Below are 15,539 nucleotides of genomic sequence, written 5' to 3' on the forward strand. Positions count from 1 at the left end.
TTTCTGTTCTCCCGCGGTAACAGTTCAACGACGTCATTTTGTACAGCAGTCGAGGGATGACGGCAACCAATCAGTTCAAAGTTCACGGACAGCTGCCGCTCCATGGCATGACGGTGAGTCGCACTTAATTGCGCCCAAAGTTGTTCCAATGAGCGTCACCGCTTTGTCATTCGTGGAAATAAGCAGCGCAGAACATCAGAATGGCGGCTCTGTTCGACAAACAAACACACAGATTGAAAACAAAACACACTCGTGCTTTTAGGATAACCACATCGTGTTTAATCCTCCCTCGCGCGATCTCCCCTTTTCCCGTCTATTTTGGTCCTCGCTGTCCTACTTACCGCCACCCACTCTCTAATGTGTGTGTGGGTCTCCTTCCAGATCAGAGAGAGTGAAGATGAGTGGGGTGTTCCTCACGCCTTCACTTTGGTCAGCCAGCGGCAGTCTGTAGTGGTAGCAGCCAGGTGAGATCGGAAGTGCTCAACCCACAGATAACACCGCATGGCAGCATGTACGCGTTCCACCTGTGGGTTTTATTCATGATAGTTGAGTATTTTGTGCATTCCTCCCTGGTAGTTCTTTATCCGAGATGGAGAAGTGGATGGAGGACATTGAGATGGCGGTAGAAATGGCAAAAAACAACAACGGGCCTTCGTCTGACCTGATGAGCTGCACGCTGACTGACAGCAGTGAGTTAACACACACCATTAACATTGACGGAGCCGGCTGTCGGCGCCAAAAACTTTGCATTTGCATTTGGTGGACAGACATGCGCAATGTGACAGGAATACAAAATAATCAGTCCTCTATTTCAATATTGTTTTGAATGGGATGTGAGAATCTCTCTGATGTAGCTCTACTTGATAGAGTCTCAGGTTGTTGTTTTTCAAGCCACAATCTGACTCACCAATTAAGATCGTGGGGATAAAACACGCCTCTGGAATATTTTTAAGAAAAGTAACTGTTGTTGCTAATTGTGTCCACTAGAGTGCAAACTGACGACCACTTAATCCACCGGTCGCCAACCTTTTTTCTCCCACGGACCGGTTCATACAAGTCTATACCCTTCGCGGCCCTGTAACTATACTCCTGGTTCCTGGTTGGAGAGAGAAACTTTCCAAATAAGTCTGTTTGTTTTACTCATTTGTTAGCTTATAATAATAATATTAGCGTTGCGCAACAGAGACAACTTGACATAAGAGTCAGTTATCGATGGATGTAATGGAGGGAATCCGGTCACTTTTCAAAATAAAATGTTTTTCAGCTTCGGATAATAAATAAACCGGAAGTACTGTACTTTTTTTTTTCGTCTTTCTTTCATCTGTGCGGCCCGCCGCGGCCCGGTCCAAAGTGGCCTGCGGACCGCTAAACTACATCGTGAAATTGGCTGCTACTCAAGATTTGATATTGATACACTGATGATGGCAAGTTACAGGAGAAAAGTAAACCTCATTGGAAAATATCAGTCAACAGCTTCAGTTCAAAAGAGGCTGCTTTGGTATGTTTTTATTCACATATCATGCACTGCCACAACTTGTATTTTTTTTGGTCTATATTTTCAACTTGCAGGGGAAAAAGTGCCCCCTCTATCTGAAAAGTTCTCACTTGAGTTTGTATAGTGTCATTCGAGATTGTCAAGATCTGCAGATGGATGTGTAAATTTATGTCAATTGAAGATGATTTCTATATCTTAACAAGTCATTTTAGAAGAGGTATATATGGTTTACAGCGCCACTGTCGGCATGTTGCACATGAGTAAACTCATTGTTATTGTTGTATTATTTGCACTAATTTTTTAAAAGAAATTTCAGATAGCTCATATGATTTGCAGCAAGGTAATAATCAATAAAATGAATATTTTCTAAATTTACTTGTAAAAAAATAAAAAATAAAATTGACCTGAGTCCGGTATTACAGTCTGTATCTCAGCAAGGAGTTTGTGTCAATATTTCATATTATTTCGACAGCTTCTACAGCCTTCTTGCCTTCAATCGTAGTGATGACCGCAAAGAAGCAAATCAATGAGTCATTTGCTAATAACCAAACATTGTCTACTCTAGCTTCCTTCCCTCCAAGTCATCCCCTCGTGCAGCTCAATTGTCTCGCGGTAACATCCTCCCGACTTTCCCAGAATGCCCAGAGGAGTTGTCGGCGGAGGGGGAGTCCGAAGACGACACGACGACGTCGCACACCTCCCCGGAGAGGGCCCCCCCTCACCGCGGTAACACCATGGTGCACGTGTGCTGGCACAGGAACACCAGCGTGGCCATGGTGGATTTTAGCATAGCTGTGGAGGTACCGGACAAACGTCGAGCTCCGAGCTAACCCCCTCAACCTATCTGCCCTCCGCCTCGCTTACCGTTCTACGTTTCTCTGTGTTTGATATCTGTGGATTCACGCAGGTTTTTTTGCAGTGGGAACGGTATCCTCAGTATCCTCAGTTTATGAAGTTAGTGTTTTTGCTGGGTAGGAGCTAAAGAAAAACAAAAATCTGTACTTTTTGACAGAAGTTCAGTTGCATCTGCATGTAATATATTAATAGCACAAGTGCCAAAAAGTATTTTTAATATTTATCATGATGTACTATAAATGATTGGTCCAAACCCACTATATTGAATTTTCATTGATTAAATGGGATCCTATTATTGCATGTTAGTGTTAAATGACTTTAATTGAAGCCATAGGTCTGACAATATATTAAAATGCTTAAAAAAAAAAAAGGTTCTAAAAATATATCTAAAATAATTATAGTCAGACATTTAGTGTGAATTTTTAAATGCATACACTGCATTGTATGGACAAAAGTCTTGAGACTCAACAGTTAATCAAATTTTTACAATGGATAATTCAATCGTGAATAAGGTTTAAAAAAAAGTGTAATGAATAAAGTAAGTCATTCTCATTTATAGTTCATTTAACTATAATTGTTGAAAATATTTTATTTATGAACCCCTTCAGAAGCAACATCTGGTCTGCAAGGGGGTACCACACAAGAAATACATTATAAATACAAAAATACACAATCAATAAAATATATTTAAATGTGTTGAATGTTTATATCATACATACAAAACAAATCTTAATAAACCAGTTTCAGGGGGAAAATGCCTAAATTAATGGAATGAATATTACAGAACCTTCGAGAATCCAAATGCTTGGTAGGCCAGATTAAAGAACGGAAACAGGCCATACTTTGCCTGCCCAGTTTTAAGCACTAAAAGTTCCCTCTGACAACTCCTTAGCGTTTTCATTTCTTTATATTGATTGTGACGAGCAACAATTGTCGATCGGGTTTCTCTCTCAACGAAAAACTGTGAGGATGTTGTTCACCCTGCGCTGTGTGAAATCCCCGTCTATGTTCACAAATGCTGCTTTTCCTTAATTTTCCTTTTCTCTCCAGCCTCAACCCACCACCCCTCCCCACTCGTAGCCACTTGCAATTTCTGATGGTCTATAAATAGACTCTCTCATAACCGCCCCCCCCCCCACCCCCCCGTAACAAATGTCTTTCTCGCAGCCTTGCCTGGATGTCGCCAGCCTTTGTGCTATTGACCCTTGCACCTGCATGCTTATGCTTCACCTACTCAGTCTGTGTATTTCTGTCCGCCCTCCCTGTCTGTCGTTTCTTTTCCTTCACCCGCCCCCCCCCCCCCCTCCCATGCGTCTGTGCGTTCCCCAACACTAGAAGGCCCTAGTCCAGTCAGTGAGAATAAAGTGGGGCCGCGCAGTGGCCAAGGAGCGGTGCCTCTGTGCGTTATCTGCTGGTACCGAGTACAGAGCCTCTCCTTTAGTGAAGCCCGAAGGAGTCTAGAGGTAAAAGAGCCAGAAGACAGACAGCACAGGCCTCAGTGGGTTCATAGGTCATAACGTTAGGCACACCTGCACAGCCTAATGGACGGATTCACGTAAAATGCGCTGTAAGGGACCCCTGCAAAATGATCCGTTTCTAAGATTTTGTTGTTTGTAGTTACGGAGGTGCATCTCTGAAAATGGCAGTCAAAACTGAGCATTGTTGATTTTGTGAAGCTGGATTTTTTTTTTTTTTCTTTTTTCTTAAAAAGAGGAAATCTAACCAAACATATTCTTTTCAAGAATATGTTCCCAGCAGGCTCACTAGTTGAAAATTGGCATTCTGATTCTAATAAATATGGCATGTTTGGAATAACAGTTAATCCACCCGTTTTTAGCCATCTCAGGGGGCGGCCATTTTGTCATTTCTGTCGTCTGAAAATGACATCACAACTACCCAGGAAACGACCAATCACAGATCGCCTGATTTCTAAAACTGAGGCGTGATTGGTCGTTACCTGAGCCCTGGTTAGTTGTGATGTCGTTTTCAGTCGACAGAAGTGACAAAATGGCCGCCCCTAAAACGGCTAAAAACGGCTGGATTTTGCTGCGTAACTAACGCAACATTCATCAGAATGCCTTGCTTCAACTAGTGGGCCTGCTGGAAACATATTCTTGAAAAAAATATGTTTGGGTTGATTTCCGCTTTAAATCATCTTTTGCTTTGGATCTTGTTGGCTTGTGCAGGTGTACCTAATGTGGTGTCCGTTAAGCGGAAGCATTTGTTCCAAGGGAGATACATACACATAAATGTTTTTTTTTTATTTTTTTATGAAGAAATCAAATGAAATTGCTGCTTTATCCTTAGTTTGTCCCAAACTTTATGATTCAAAAATATTCAAAAATTCTAATAATTATTCATTTTTCCTATAATGGACTGAACTGTTTACTCTAGAAAGTTAACAAGAAAATAAAGGAATTAGAGCCAATTTCCTAATTCATATTTCACATTTGTTGTGATTCCTAGAACCAGCTATCGGGAAACCTACTGCGGAAGTTCAAAAACAGCAATGGCTGGCAGAAGCTGTGGGTGGTCTTCACCAACTTCAGTCTGTTTTTCTACAAGTCCCACCAGGTGATGACCTCACTCCCTCCGCACACTCGCTGCACTCCTCACATCATCACTTGTCAGCCAACGGTTTAAATCCCGCTTCTGCTTTTGCCTAAAAGACAAATGCTTTATAGACTGTTGACCTCAGTCACTATCAATGCGTCATCCAAAACATTTTCAAACAGAATTTTATACTAGACGTTAGCAAATAAGTAGGAATACAAGAATAAGCAGTTGAACTTGTTGCTGATTTTCAAAACGCCACTTAAGTGTCAAAGGTTTAAACCAAAAATGCAAATCCTGTTTTTCCTGATAAGGATGGCAGATTATTTACCTCCGTGGCTCAGTGGCACCTCCTGAGGCAAAAAAAAATATTAACAAGTTGGGTTGTTGTTTTTCCAGTTAGCCATCCTAAAAAACACTTATTGTTCAAGAAGCATTTTATGTACTGTATTTTTTTTTAATCGATTTATCTAAGAGCAAGGAAAATTTTCACCCACATTTTTTTACACAAGATAAAACTGTACTTGTAGTATGATATTTTAATCGCACATTTACATTCAGATAAATGTTAATGAATGATGGAAGATTTTCTTTACTTGAAATGCCGAATTTAAAAAGCCAGTGAACCTAAATGAGCACAAGACTGTGCTAAAATTGAGAAAAATAGAAAAAGTGCACTTAAATGATTCTATTAAAATGTTTTGCACATAAGTGAAATCAAAATAGGCCTAATAAGTGTATAAAAACACATTTGAAAGAATAAATGCAAATTAATTGGACTCAAAAGTTAAATACAACTGAACTGTAACTCTAATTTCTATCTCCTTTTATTTCCTTGGCCTCGGTTGATATTTTCATTCACTCTGATGTTTGATTATATTTTGTCATTTAACTCATTCACTGCCATTGACGTATTTATTTGTCTTTTCACAGTCCAGCCATTCAATCCCAGGAATTCAATTTTTTTTCATATGTTAGGGTAAAAGTGGGTCTGAAAATGTCTGTCATTGAATGAGTTAAATATATTTTACTTTACTACAAGCGCGAAACAAAAAACTGGATGGATGAAATGTATCTCTACTTTAATGGAGTGTTTCTACGCTTTTCAGGATGATTATCCACTGGCCAGCCTTCCCCTTCTCGGCTACTCCGTCACCATTCCCTCCGAGTCAGAAAACATCCACAAGGACTACGTCTTTAAACTGCATTTCAAATCCCACGTCTACTACTTCCGGGCGGAGAGCGAATACACCTTTGAAAGGTAACCTACTATGTCATTTATTTGTATGTGTGTGTATCAGATGGCTGATATGGGGTTGCTTTGTTGGCCTCAGGTGGATGGAGGTGATCCGCAGTGCAACAGCCCCCTCCAGTCGCGCCCGGGTGCAGAACAACAAGGAGCCCCACGCTCATTGAGTTGGACTCGGTTCAGTCTTCACGTACGTGGGACATCCGTCCATGTGCCCACGCACATGCTGGTGCTTTTTTACTGTTCTAATGGTGGCACGTCCGCTGGTTTCGACTGCATCAGAGACTGCGTTTTCTTCTTCTGGCATTTTTATAGCTCAACTCTGAAACCTTTTGAAAGGATGTCATTTTATACAGTTTTGTAATAATCACACCCACTTTTATGCCTCATTTTGATTTTTTGCCCCCCATAGCTAACTCCCCTCCACTTTGTTTTACAGTAGAAAAATGTCTGTATACTCTCTTCAATGGCCTTTTTTGTCATTTGACTTTGCAGGAAACTTCACTTGTGGTGCCAAACAATTATGTCACACTCCTTGACTTTCTAATGCATTTTTTTTTTTTTTTTTAAACATCAGAAGAATGTTACCGTTGCGGTACGCCATAAAATTCAAGTCAATGTAAAACAGGCCACCCTTTAAAACTCAATGCTGTGCACCTGGCCTGGTTTGTTTCTTAATAAAAAATGTATGTTTACACTGTATAAGGTTTTGTTGTAATTTCAAAATTTGACAACCTGAGGCTTGCTTAATGAGCCGGTGAAGCAGCTGTCAGCCACAGTGACATTTTAAGACAATTGTTACATTTCCCTGTTGACTGTAATTTGTCAGTTTTCATTTCATTTTTAATAAAATGTTCACTACCATAGCAGAATGACAACGCTTGTGTAAGAGAAAGCTTTAAATATACTGGTGATAACAAAACAGAAACCTAAAATTCCAATTGTCTCTGATTCTCATTCAACCAGATGACCTCCCACTATCAGACATCAATCAGCTCTTTTTCATGTGTTCAAATGCCTGGAATTCGGTTTTGTGGGCGTTCTGTGTTAAAACACAAAAATCAAAAGCTCAGTTAGGCTCAAGACAGAACGCAGGAGGAAGAGAGCTTTCAAAATGAAAGCAATTTAATAAAATATCAATAATCAGATTTCACTTTTCATCTTGGTCAGGGGAAAGTCAGCTGCTCTGTGTGCTTACAACCGTGACCTGTAGGTGTCAGTATTTATCAAGAAGTGATTGCAGCAAAGTCAGTCAAGATATACAGTACTGTACTATCTAGTGGGGATAATCGGTTTGGAGTATAAGTGGATGGCAGTTTGACCATCTAATCAGAATTATGCTCCCAGTACTGCTCACAACCGATCGGGGCCCTTTTTGCACGGAATCTGTGATGCAATGAAGTATAAATAAAAACTGTAATTTCTACTTGTGGATATGAATCATTTGCTTTTTAATCATATCTGTTTTCCAGTTCCCTGACTCCACTGGATAAAGAAGTTTGTAAATGTTGATGTAATAACTTTTTGTTAATCAATCTGTTTAGCACTACCACCAAGCTACCACTCTTTCCAATAATATTAATGGCTTTGAGCACGTTTTTTTCACAAATGTTTTTGTAAAAAAAATTAATAAAAACTTTACTAGGTAGTGCAATTTCTGTATAATCTTGCAGAAGGATTTAAAAAATGTAGGAAATGCAGAATGTGAGGCATTAATTACTTAGGTCAATATCATTTTTTTGATCAGAGATGGCTTTATGTTGTTGTTATTATTATTTTATTTATTTATGTAAAACCTCATGCTCGAGAAAAGACGAGGGCAGATTCGGAATCAGAGAAAAAACTATTCTAGAAAAGTTACTTCTATCTCTGATTTAAAAAAAATAAATGTTGAGCGGGGTTATGAGACAATGGTGATTTTGTAAAATTTCTCCATTCATTTAGACATTTCCTCACGAAAAATGTAGGAACTTTTGTCCTTGGATTGGTATGAATTGGTTGGGGGAAAAAATGACTTTCTATTTCTCTATACAGGTGAATGGTTTTGTTTCTTGTGTAAAATGTCAAATAATGGGAAAAGCGGCAATTCTGGGAATAGTAATAAAAATGCTTCCCAGTTCCTCAGTTAGAAATTGAACTAGAATTTCAAGGTACCGTTGCCTTGCCATTCATTTTGAGTAAAACTGATTTGATCGAATGTCGATCCCGGGTCCAGGAGGGGCCAGCAGCAGTGGGCAGGCTCTGAAGCCGAGAAAGGTACGCCAAAAAGGGGGCGGAGCTCACCAAGACTGCGACGAGATTTGACGCCTCCTGTACTGGAACTCGACGGCCAATGACACCCTTGATAGGAGCACACTACTTATGACAGCAATGATTCAAAAGGGACACGCTGAATCTGGGCGCTAAAGCGACAAAAAAAAAAAACGTGCTGGATTGACAAATGGGAATGATTGCGTCACAACATGATCCAGTTTGGAACTCGTGGTGCCCGCTGAAGAGGATGGCAGAGGCGGATTAACAGACGATCAATTTCAGACACACTTCCCTCGGTGTCACAAAAGGATTTTAAACTTTTTTTTTTTTTCTGCGAAGTGCAGCGATGTCCACTTTCGCTCAGCCGGAGACCAGGAAGTTTACACGGGGACTGGGCAAGCCCGGCACGGCTGCCGAACTCCGGCAAAGTGTCTCCGAGGTGGTCAGGACCTCCGTGCTGGTGGTAAGTGAACACCTCAATTTACCCTCAACTTCCTCCTTTAAGTCCTTCTTTCACTTGCTATGTTGGTCATGTGTCTTTGAAAGATGTCACCAAGCGAAAAATGAAAATGCAGTGCACGCGGCTGACTTCAAGCAACTGAGTCACATTATTGTGGCGTGGGTGACAGAATGAATTGATGTGTATGAATGAGGGTTTGTTGTTATATTGAGATTATGAATGAATGGTAACACAATGGGGCCTTTTACAATGACTTGTAAGGAGACCTGAAATGTATTGGTTCTACACTTGAAATGTACATTTTCGTTGTCTTTGAGTCCCTATGGACTAGTTTGTGTATTGTACACAAATTGAGTCATAGTATAAATTCTTTGCATTGAATATCAGGTTTAGGAATAATAATAAATAGCAGAGTAACTTAATTTTCCCAATAACTGTAATATGATAATACTGTACTGTACTTGTATAGTAGGGCAAAATAAAATTAGGGGCACTGTTAAGGATTGGGGCAGATAACTTAAATGCTGCACATTGAAAATGCATTTACCAGTGACCCGAGTTAACCATTTTTCTTTCTTTTTTTTTTTTTGATGAGCCCCGTTTTTTTTTTTTATGAGACCCAGTTTGGCACATAGAGAAAATGATTTAAGAAATAAATAATTTAGTCACCGTTGCTCGGGGCTGTGGTAACGACCAATCACGGCTCAGCTTGTGAATGTCCATGACTAAACTCAGAAGACAGGTGACGAGATATGAAATTCTGTCCATATCGTCCATCCCTAGTTCATACACATAGACTTGAGCGCAGACTCTTATGTCAACGCCGCAGCCATTTTGGATGTGGCAAAGTGATCTTTGAAATAAGTTGCTTTGTTCATTTGCTCCTTGGAGATGTATTATCAAGCCCCTCTCATTGGATTACTTTTGAACAATTACTTTTGATTGTATTATGTCATTCTAACACCATTTTATGAGTATAATTTGCAGATTTTATAGCTAATACGATGGCCATATCCAGTATGGCGGGTGCGCATGGAAAATGGCCACCCCTCTGAAGGCAGTGGCTGCAACAACAACAAAAAAAAAAAAGATCTTCATTTTAGATGTCAGAAGGTTTTTATTGCTCCTGTGTTTAATCTATGTAAATTGATATTTTGAGATTTGTACCGTCCTTATTCTCAGGTCAACAAAAAATAGCTCATTTCAGCTTTATGTATTGACTGTTACAGTGGCTCGCATGGAATTTTGAACATTTGCCACCTGACCTCAGCACATTTTGCGCCTTTGAAAAGTTACCTTCAAATGAGTCCTTTGAATCAGTCGTAGGTCGTGCTTCCAGAGGCGGAATTGGACTTCCATGTGTACTATTGTGTGGCTTCCTCATGAAAGAAACAGCTTCCTATCAAAATGTTTTTGATGTGGTAATCAGTTTCCATGGTGATGACATGACATGATGGCTCTCAAAGTGATGTAAAAATTTCAGTGGGGTGCTTCAAAATATTCATTGACAGTTGCAGCGTCCACTTTTGGAACGTTGGTGGGATGAGTTGCTGCCTGCAGTATCACTTTTCCAGGAGGGGGAAAAAGGAGTCGACCCTTTTGTTGCGTCCAAGCGTGTTTGGTACGTCGACGTTGTCGGAAGAAGTTGCTAGGTAACCGAAACAGACACCATCTTGCTTCTCTTGTCATAGGAATCCTGAGTCAATATCCCAGACGTCCAAGCACACCTTGACATTATTTATTCATTGTCACTGCGGTGCGCAGTACAGGGCTGAATAATTAATCAAATTCAAATACACATTGCGATGTAATAGAATGCAATTTTCAAAGTGCAAAGGCTGAAATTCAGAAATGAAAAACGTCGTCTTTCGTCATAAGAGGAGAGCTAAAAGTTGTCCATCCGTTGGCCGCTGCAGTATCAAGCTTTGTGTGGCTATCAGCAACAATCCAGCTGCTCCATTGTTGATAAACATATGTGTCGAAATATGTAGAAGTGAATGTATGGCTGTGTTTGCCGGGCTTTCGCCGTGGGACAAGAATGCGAGCTCACACGCGACCGCTGCCCGCACAGCTCGTTATTAATTCCTCCGTGAAACATGTAAATGCCACGCGAATAGAGGGACTGTGTGAAGGACAGCGGTGGACTGTGGCTTCTTATTCCCACAACCATGTATCAAGATTTCACTTATATAGTCAAAAAGATGACACTTTTCCATGGGTCAGTTTCTTTAGTTTTGGAGTCAAGTGCACTTTTGTGCTGACTTTTGTCCTGACACCAGTTTGTAAGTTTGTCACCCGGGCGCAAACTGGCCGCAGCCTCTTTGTTGACTCGTTGGGCACTTGCAGCAACCCTGAGCTCAAAACGGAGCCATTCTTCTGTGTGTGCACACTTGAGGCCAGCTGAGCACACTTGCAGTGACAGCATGCATCAACAGCTGCACTCTTTGGATATATTTACTCGTCACTCAGATGGTCGCCTTCAATCTACTGCTTTTGTTTTGGTAACAGACCCGTGTCCAATAATGAGCCAATATGAGGCAGATTAGTGTACGGGGTCAAATACGGCGGTGATCAATGAATGGTATGTTTGTGCCCTTAATGATGGGAATAAAACTGATCGATTGCAGTTGGAAATTTTAAGTGAGTGTGTGCAGTTTATTGAACAGCTGGGAAACCGTTATGTAATTGTCATCAATATTCTGCCTCCCAACCGGTGGTGCTGTGCTATCACACAAAGCGTTAGTGAATCGAATGCGAAAGCTGAGGTGCCAATTCCACTTTTTTGAAGACCAAGTACAAGTACATACATTTTAGTACTCGCCCATACCAAGTAGCAATACTTGGTAATACCTTTATGTGATGAACATGCTGTTTAGTTTCATCAGTTGTTGTTCAAAAACATAAACTGCTCTTGAACACAGCATTCAGTAAAAATAAATATAGTACTGTTTCTTGAGAATACCTTTTGAAGTACAACTCTGGCAGGATAACTGAAGTCATTCTTCATGTGCCCGAGTGGAGTTTATCTTCCATTTTCCCGAGCAGAATCCAGCGTGTTTCAAAAATTGAAGACTCTAAATTGTTCATTTCCACATATTGTAGTTTACAGGACGTAGTATCATGCCCTGGAGCTCATACCACTGCAAACTGTTTTTTACTACATGTACAAGTACAAGTACTACATGTTGTAAAGACATGAATTTTGTGTCATAACATTGTGCCGGTGTATCTAATGAAGTCGCTTTGGTATGTATAATTGTTGACATCTTCCAGTCTGGACTGTACGTGTTCCGTCTCTGATCATTCATACAGATCAAACTCGTGTTCTCACAAGTTGGGTAACCAGATTTGTTAGTCGTGGTATTCCCCCAAATGTACAGCATTTAGAGTCTGCAACTGAGATTGCACAATTGGCACAAGAGTGCAACTTCTCAGCTATGTCTCCTGTGTTTATACTCACAGGTACGTTGCAGGACCGAGCATGTCTGAATATTACCACACTGTCAGCGTCAGTGTTGGTAAGCCTCAGCATTATTCCTCCCTCTCTGCCTTTTCTAATATGGCCAGTTGTTCTCTGCGTTTTGCTGACTAAAAGCCGCTTTTACTACAGCCATGCTAAATGGCATTAGCTAAGAATAAACCCATCGGGGCAGAGATGTGAGCATGAGTTCCCTGCACAGGTCAATAATACATGAGGCTGCTCGCATGCCCACTGCGCATTAGCGGTCGCTCTCGATGCCTGGCTCGGCCAAAAGTTTCGATCCATGTCTATGATGCCATTTAAACATAATCAAACTACCATAAACGTTTAAAGGGGTAGTCAACCCAAACATATTTTTTGGAAGAATATGTTCTATGCAAGCCCACTAGTTGAAACAAAGCATTCTGATGAATATTGCGTTTGTGGGATAAGAGTTAATCCACCTGTTTTTAGCATCTCAGGGGGCGGCCATTTTGTCACTTCTGTCAACTGAAAATGACATCACAACTACTCAGGGCTCAGGTAACGACCAATCACGGCTCAGCTTTGGAATACAGGCGAGCTGTGATTGGTCATTACCTGAGCCCTGGGTAGTTGTGATGTCATTTTTAGTCGACAGAAATTGACAAAATGGCCGTCCCCTGAGATGGCTAAAAACGGTTGGATTTTGCTGCTTATATTCCACAAACGCAATATTAATCAGAGTGCCGCTTTTCAACTAGTGGGCCTGCTGGGAACATATTCTTGAAAAAAATATGTTTGGGTTGATTTCCCTTTTAAGGTAACAATGTTATTTCATCGCATTGTTTTAATGTCTACAATAGAAAATAAACAGCATCTTCCTGGAACCCTGATGTTGAAGGTTATTTCTACATTTCAATGGAAGTGAACAACTTAATGCTCCACCGCGTCATTCCAAGTGACGTAACTTGAGCAAACCAAGTGCAGCCTTTTCACTTTTCATCTGTTACACACTGCAACAGCATCACTGTCTCCAGAGCAATCCTTTCCAAATTAACAAGCTGAGTGTTTACAGGCCAATGGCAGAATTACTTAGCAATGATGTATGACTTGTGGGGAGGGGGCTTCCAGGAAAGTGAGAAATATAACATATGCTCTTCAAGTACACTATAAAATGATTGGGTTTTTTCGAAGGTTATTGCCAGTTGTCATTATCATGTAAACCACATTTGCCACATGGAGCAGTGAGAATGGGAATGTTGAGAAATCATCTTGCAGTTGAGAACTGAAAAGTTGCTTCCACCCAGCCTTGACTCACCCTGGTTAGCCCAAATGCAGAGCCTTTAAAGCGTAAAATTGCAATGGCACGGTTGCACTTGCAGTCTTTTATTCACGTTAGGGTTGAGCATTAACTTATTCACTGCCAGACATTTTCAGACCCTCTTTGACTTTATTGTTTGAAAACATTTTTGGGGAAAAAAAAAAAAAATTCCTGGGATTGAATAGTTGGACCGTGAAAAGACAAATAAATATGTAAATGGCAGTGAATGAGTTAATAGTATTTTATCGGTGGCGTGTGTGGAACTGATTGTTTATTAATCATATTTTAAAACAATTGAAAAAAAAGGGAGTGTACTATTTAATACCCTTGAGCAATTTTTTTGAGCTACCCCCCCCCCCCCCCCCATGACAACTCCGGTGGTAGATTTTTCTTTCTTTATTTTTTTTCTGGCATCAAAACAGGAGTCCAGAACATCCCAGAAACAATTTAACCCTCCCAAATGCCAATCCCCAAGTCACATAGATGTGTGCCCTCGTAGCGCATACGCAATGAACGGGTCAGTCAATGGCGCGCTGTGCCTTGGTAAGCCTTAACATGACAGCAGCTTACTGAGTCATACATGCATACATTTTACTAGGTTGTTATTGCGTAAACGTTATCTAAAGATATCCTCGCAAATCATTAACTTGCTCTTCAACATGAAATCCCCGCATAGCCTGTCATCTAAAATATTGATTTTTTTTTTTGGATTTTTTTTTTGGCGGCTGCACACTGACAGAGATCAATGGACCCATGCCATGCTTTTCAGTTACATAATTGTCTAGTTTAGATTTGGATTACACAGATAACATGGAGGGAATGTAGATTAACATCACAATCCACTGCCATGGTGAGCCTACATTTTTCCGTCCCGTCTCCACAGGAAGTGCCCGTGACTTCCTGTGTTCCATGTTGTGGTGGGAAGGCAGTGGCCTCGTGTTCTTCTGCTGGAAAGTGCAGGTTTCCTCCGGTTTTATTTGGGCTGGACTCGTGATCTGCCTGAGAGCCATTTTGGAGCAAAGGGTTTACCCTAATGGGCCATTGGTTGTTTTCCTGTGAGTGTGCCGCACCTGTCTGGATCTCTTCAGAGAATATACGTTGCCTAATCCAAAATGACTTTACCATCTGTAAACGTTCTACTTCTGCAGGCCATGATGATGGTGCTTCTTTTTTTAGTGCAGACGCAATACTGGGAGGAGGTTTGTTTTGGTGGTGGATGGAATGCACCCTCTGCGGCGCTTGCACTTTGTTTGGCGTTAGCGCATTCTCGTCCGTTCAATCGGAAAATGAGCGGAAGGGCAGAGCAGCAGGGCGATTGCTCATGAAAGCATTCGGCATCCCTTGGTATTAGTATGAATTCTCCCCGGGTGCGCTTCATGAAGTGGAGCGTGTCCTGCAGTAATTGCTTAAGATTTGTAGGTCAATTGCCTTCTTATCCTTGGGCGAGATGCTGAATCTCAACACGAGGCGATTCCAAAGTGGAGCGGTTGTAGCGATTTTGAAGTTCTTTACTTGCCAAGAAGAGGCAACGGCTGTAGTGTAGACCATTCAATAAATGTGGAACTGCCTTTATTCATGTTACACTGCGGAGCCATATTGCACACCCTGTGGATTACTGCACGTTATCATCAGCACTAATCTTATTGCGGATTCTGCGATTCCACTCCCCTTCCCATTGAGACGGCTATTTTGGATTGATGAGGCACACACTAAAGAGCAACTAAAGGGCTTGAGTGATAACCTGTCGCCTTTGTAGGTGTCGTGTTGTCTAAACTGTTGCGTCTGGCGCGATCATCCGTGATCGGGCACGGGTTTGCATTTGGATTGTACTGCAGCGTAGCCTTTTCCCTTTTTTCAGGTGAACAAATACACATAATTTGTCCCAAATCAGTGACATTCTAAACTTTAATA

General features: G+C 41.0%; 2 protein-coding genes across 7 annotated transcripts in view; both read left to right on the forward strand.

Annotated features, from left to right (window-relative positions):
- The window catches only part of LOC147136570 (FERM, ARHGEF and pleckstrin domain-containing protein 1), a 50,692-nt gene extending 43,114 nt beyond the window's left edge, over window positions 1–7,578 (forward strand). For 4 of the 5 annotated variants that reach the window (XM_086051463.1, XM_086051466.1, XM_086051465.1 and 1 more), the window contains 7 exons: window positions 24–113; window positions 382–464; window positions 577–689; window positions 2,132–2,295; window positions 4,817–4,924; window positions 6,013–6,164; window positions 6,238–7,578. In XM_086051463.1, coding sequence (XP_085907589.1) covers window positions 24–113; window positions 382–464; window positions 577–689; window positions 2,132–2,295; window positions 4,817–4,924; window positions 6,013–6,164; window positions 6,238–6,319 — 792 coding nt within the window. In that variant the 3' untranslated portion in view covers window positions 6,320–7,578. Of the gene's footprint in view, window positions 1–23; window positions 114–381; window positions 465–576; window positions 690–2,131; window positions 2,296–3,685; window positions 3,814–4,816; window positions 4,925–6,012; window positions 6,165–6,237 lie in introns of all 5 variants that reach the window. The other variant, XM_086051467.1, reaches the window with a different exon arrangement.
- Window positions 7,579–8,435: 857 nt separating this feature from the next.
- LOC147136571 (dedicator of cytokinesis protein 9) overlaps window positions 8,436–15,539 on the forward strand; it is a 74,802-nt gene continuing 67,698 nt past the window's right edge. For both annotated transcript variants that reach the window (XM_086051818.1, XM_086051819.1), the window contains exon 1: window positions 8,436–8,868. In XM_086051818.1, coding sequence (XP_085907944.1) covers window positions 8,752–8,868 — 117 coding nt within the window. In that variant the 5' untranslated portion in view covers window positions 8,436–8,751. The remainder of the gene's footprint in view (window positions 8,869–15,539) is intronic.

Source organism: Filicampus tigris, chromosome 14 (genome assembly GCF_054856515.1).
Source record: "Filicampus tigris isolate MCC_2025a chromosome 14, RoL_Ftig_1.0, whole genome shotgun sequence".
Classification (NCBI taxonomy): Eukaryota; Metazoa; Chordata; class Actinopteri; order Syngnathiformes; family Syngnathidae; genus Filicampus; species Filicampus tigris.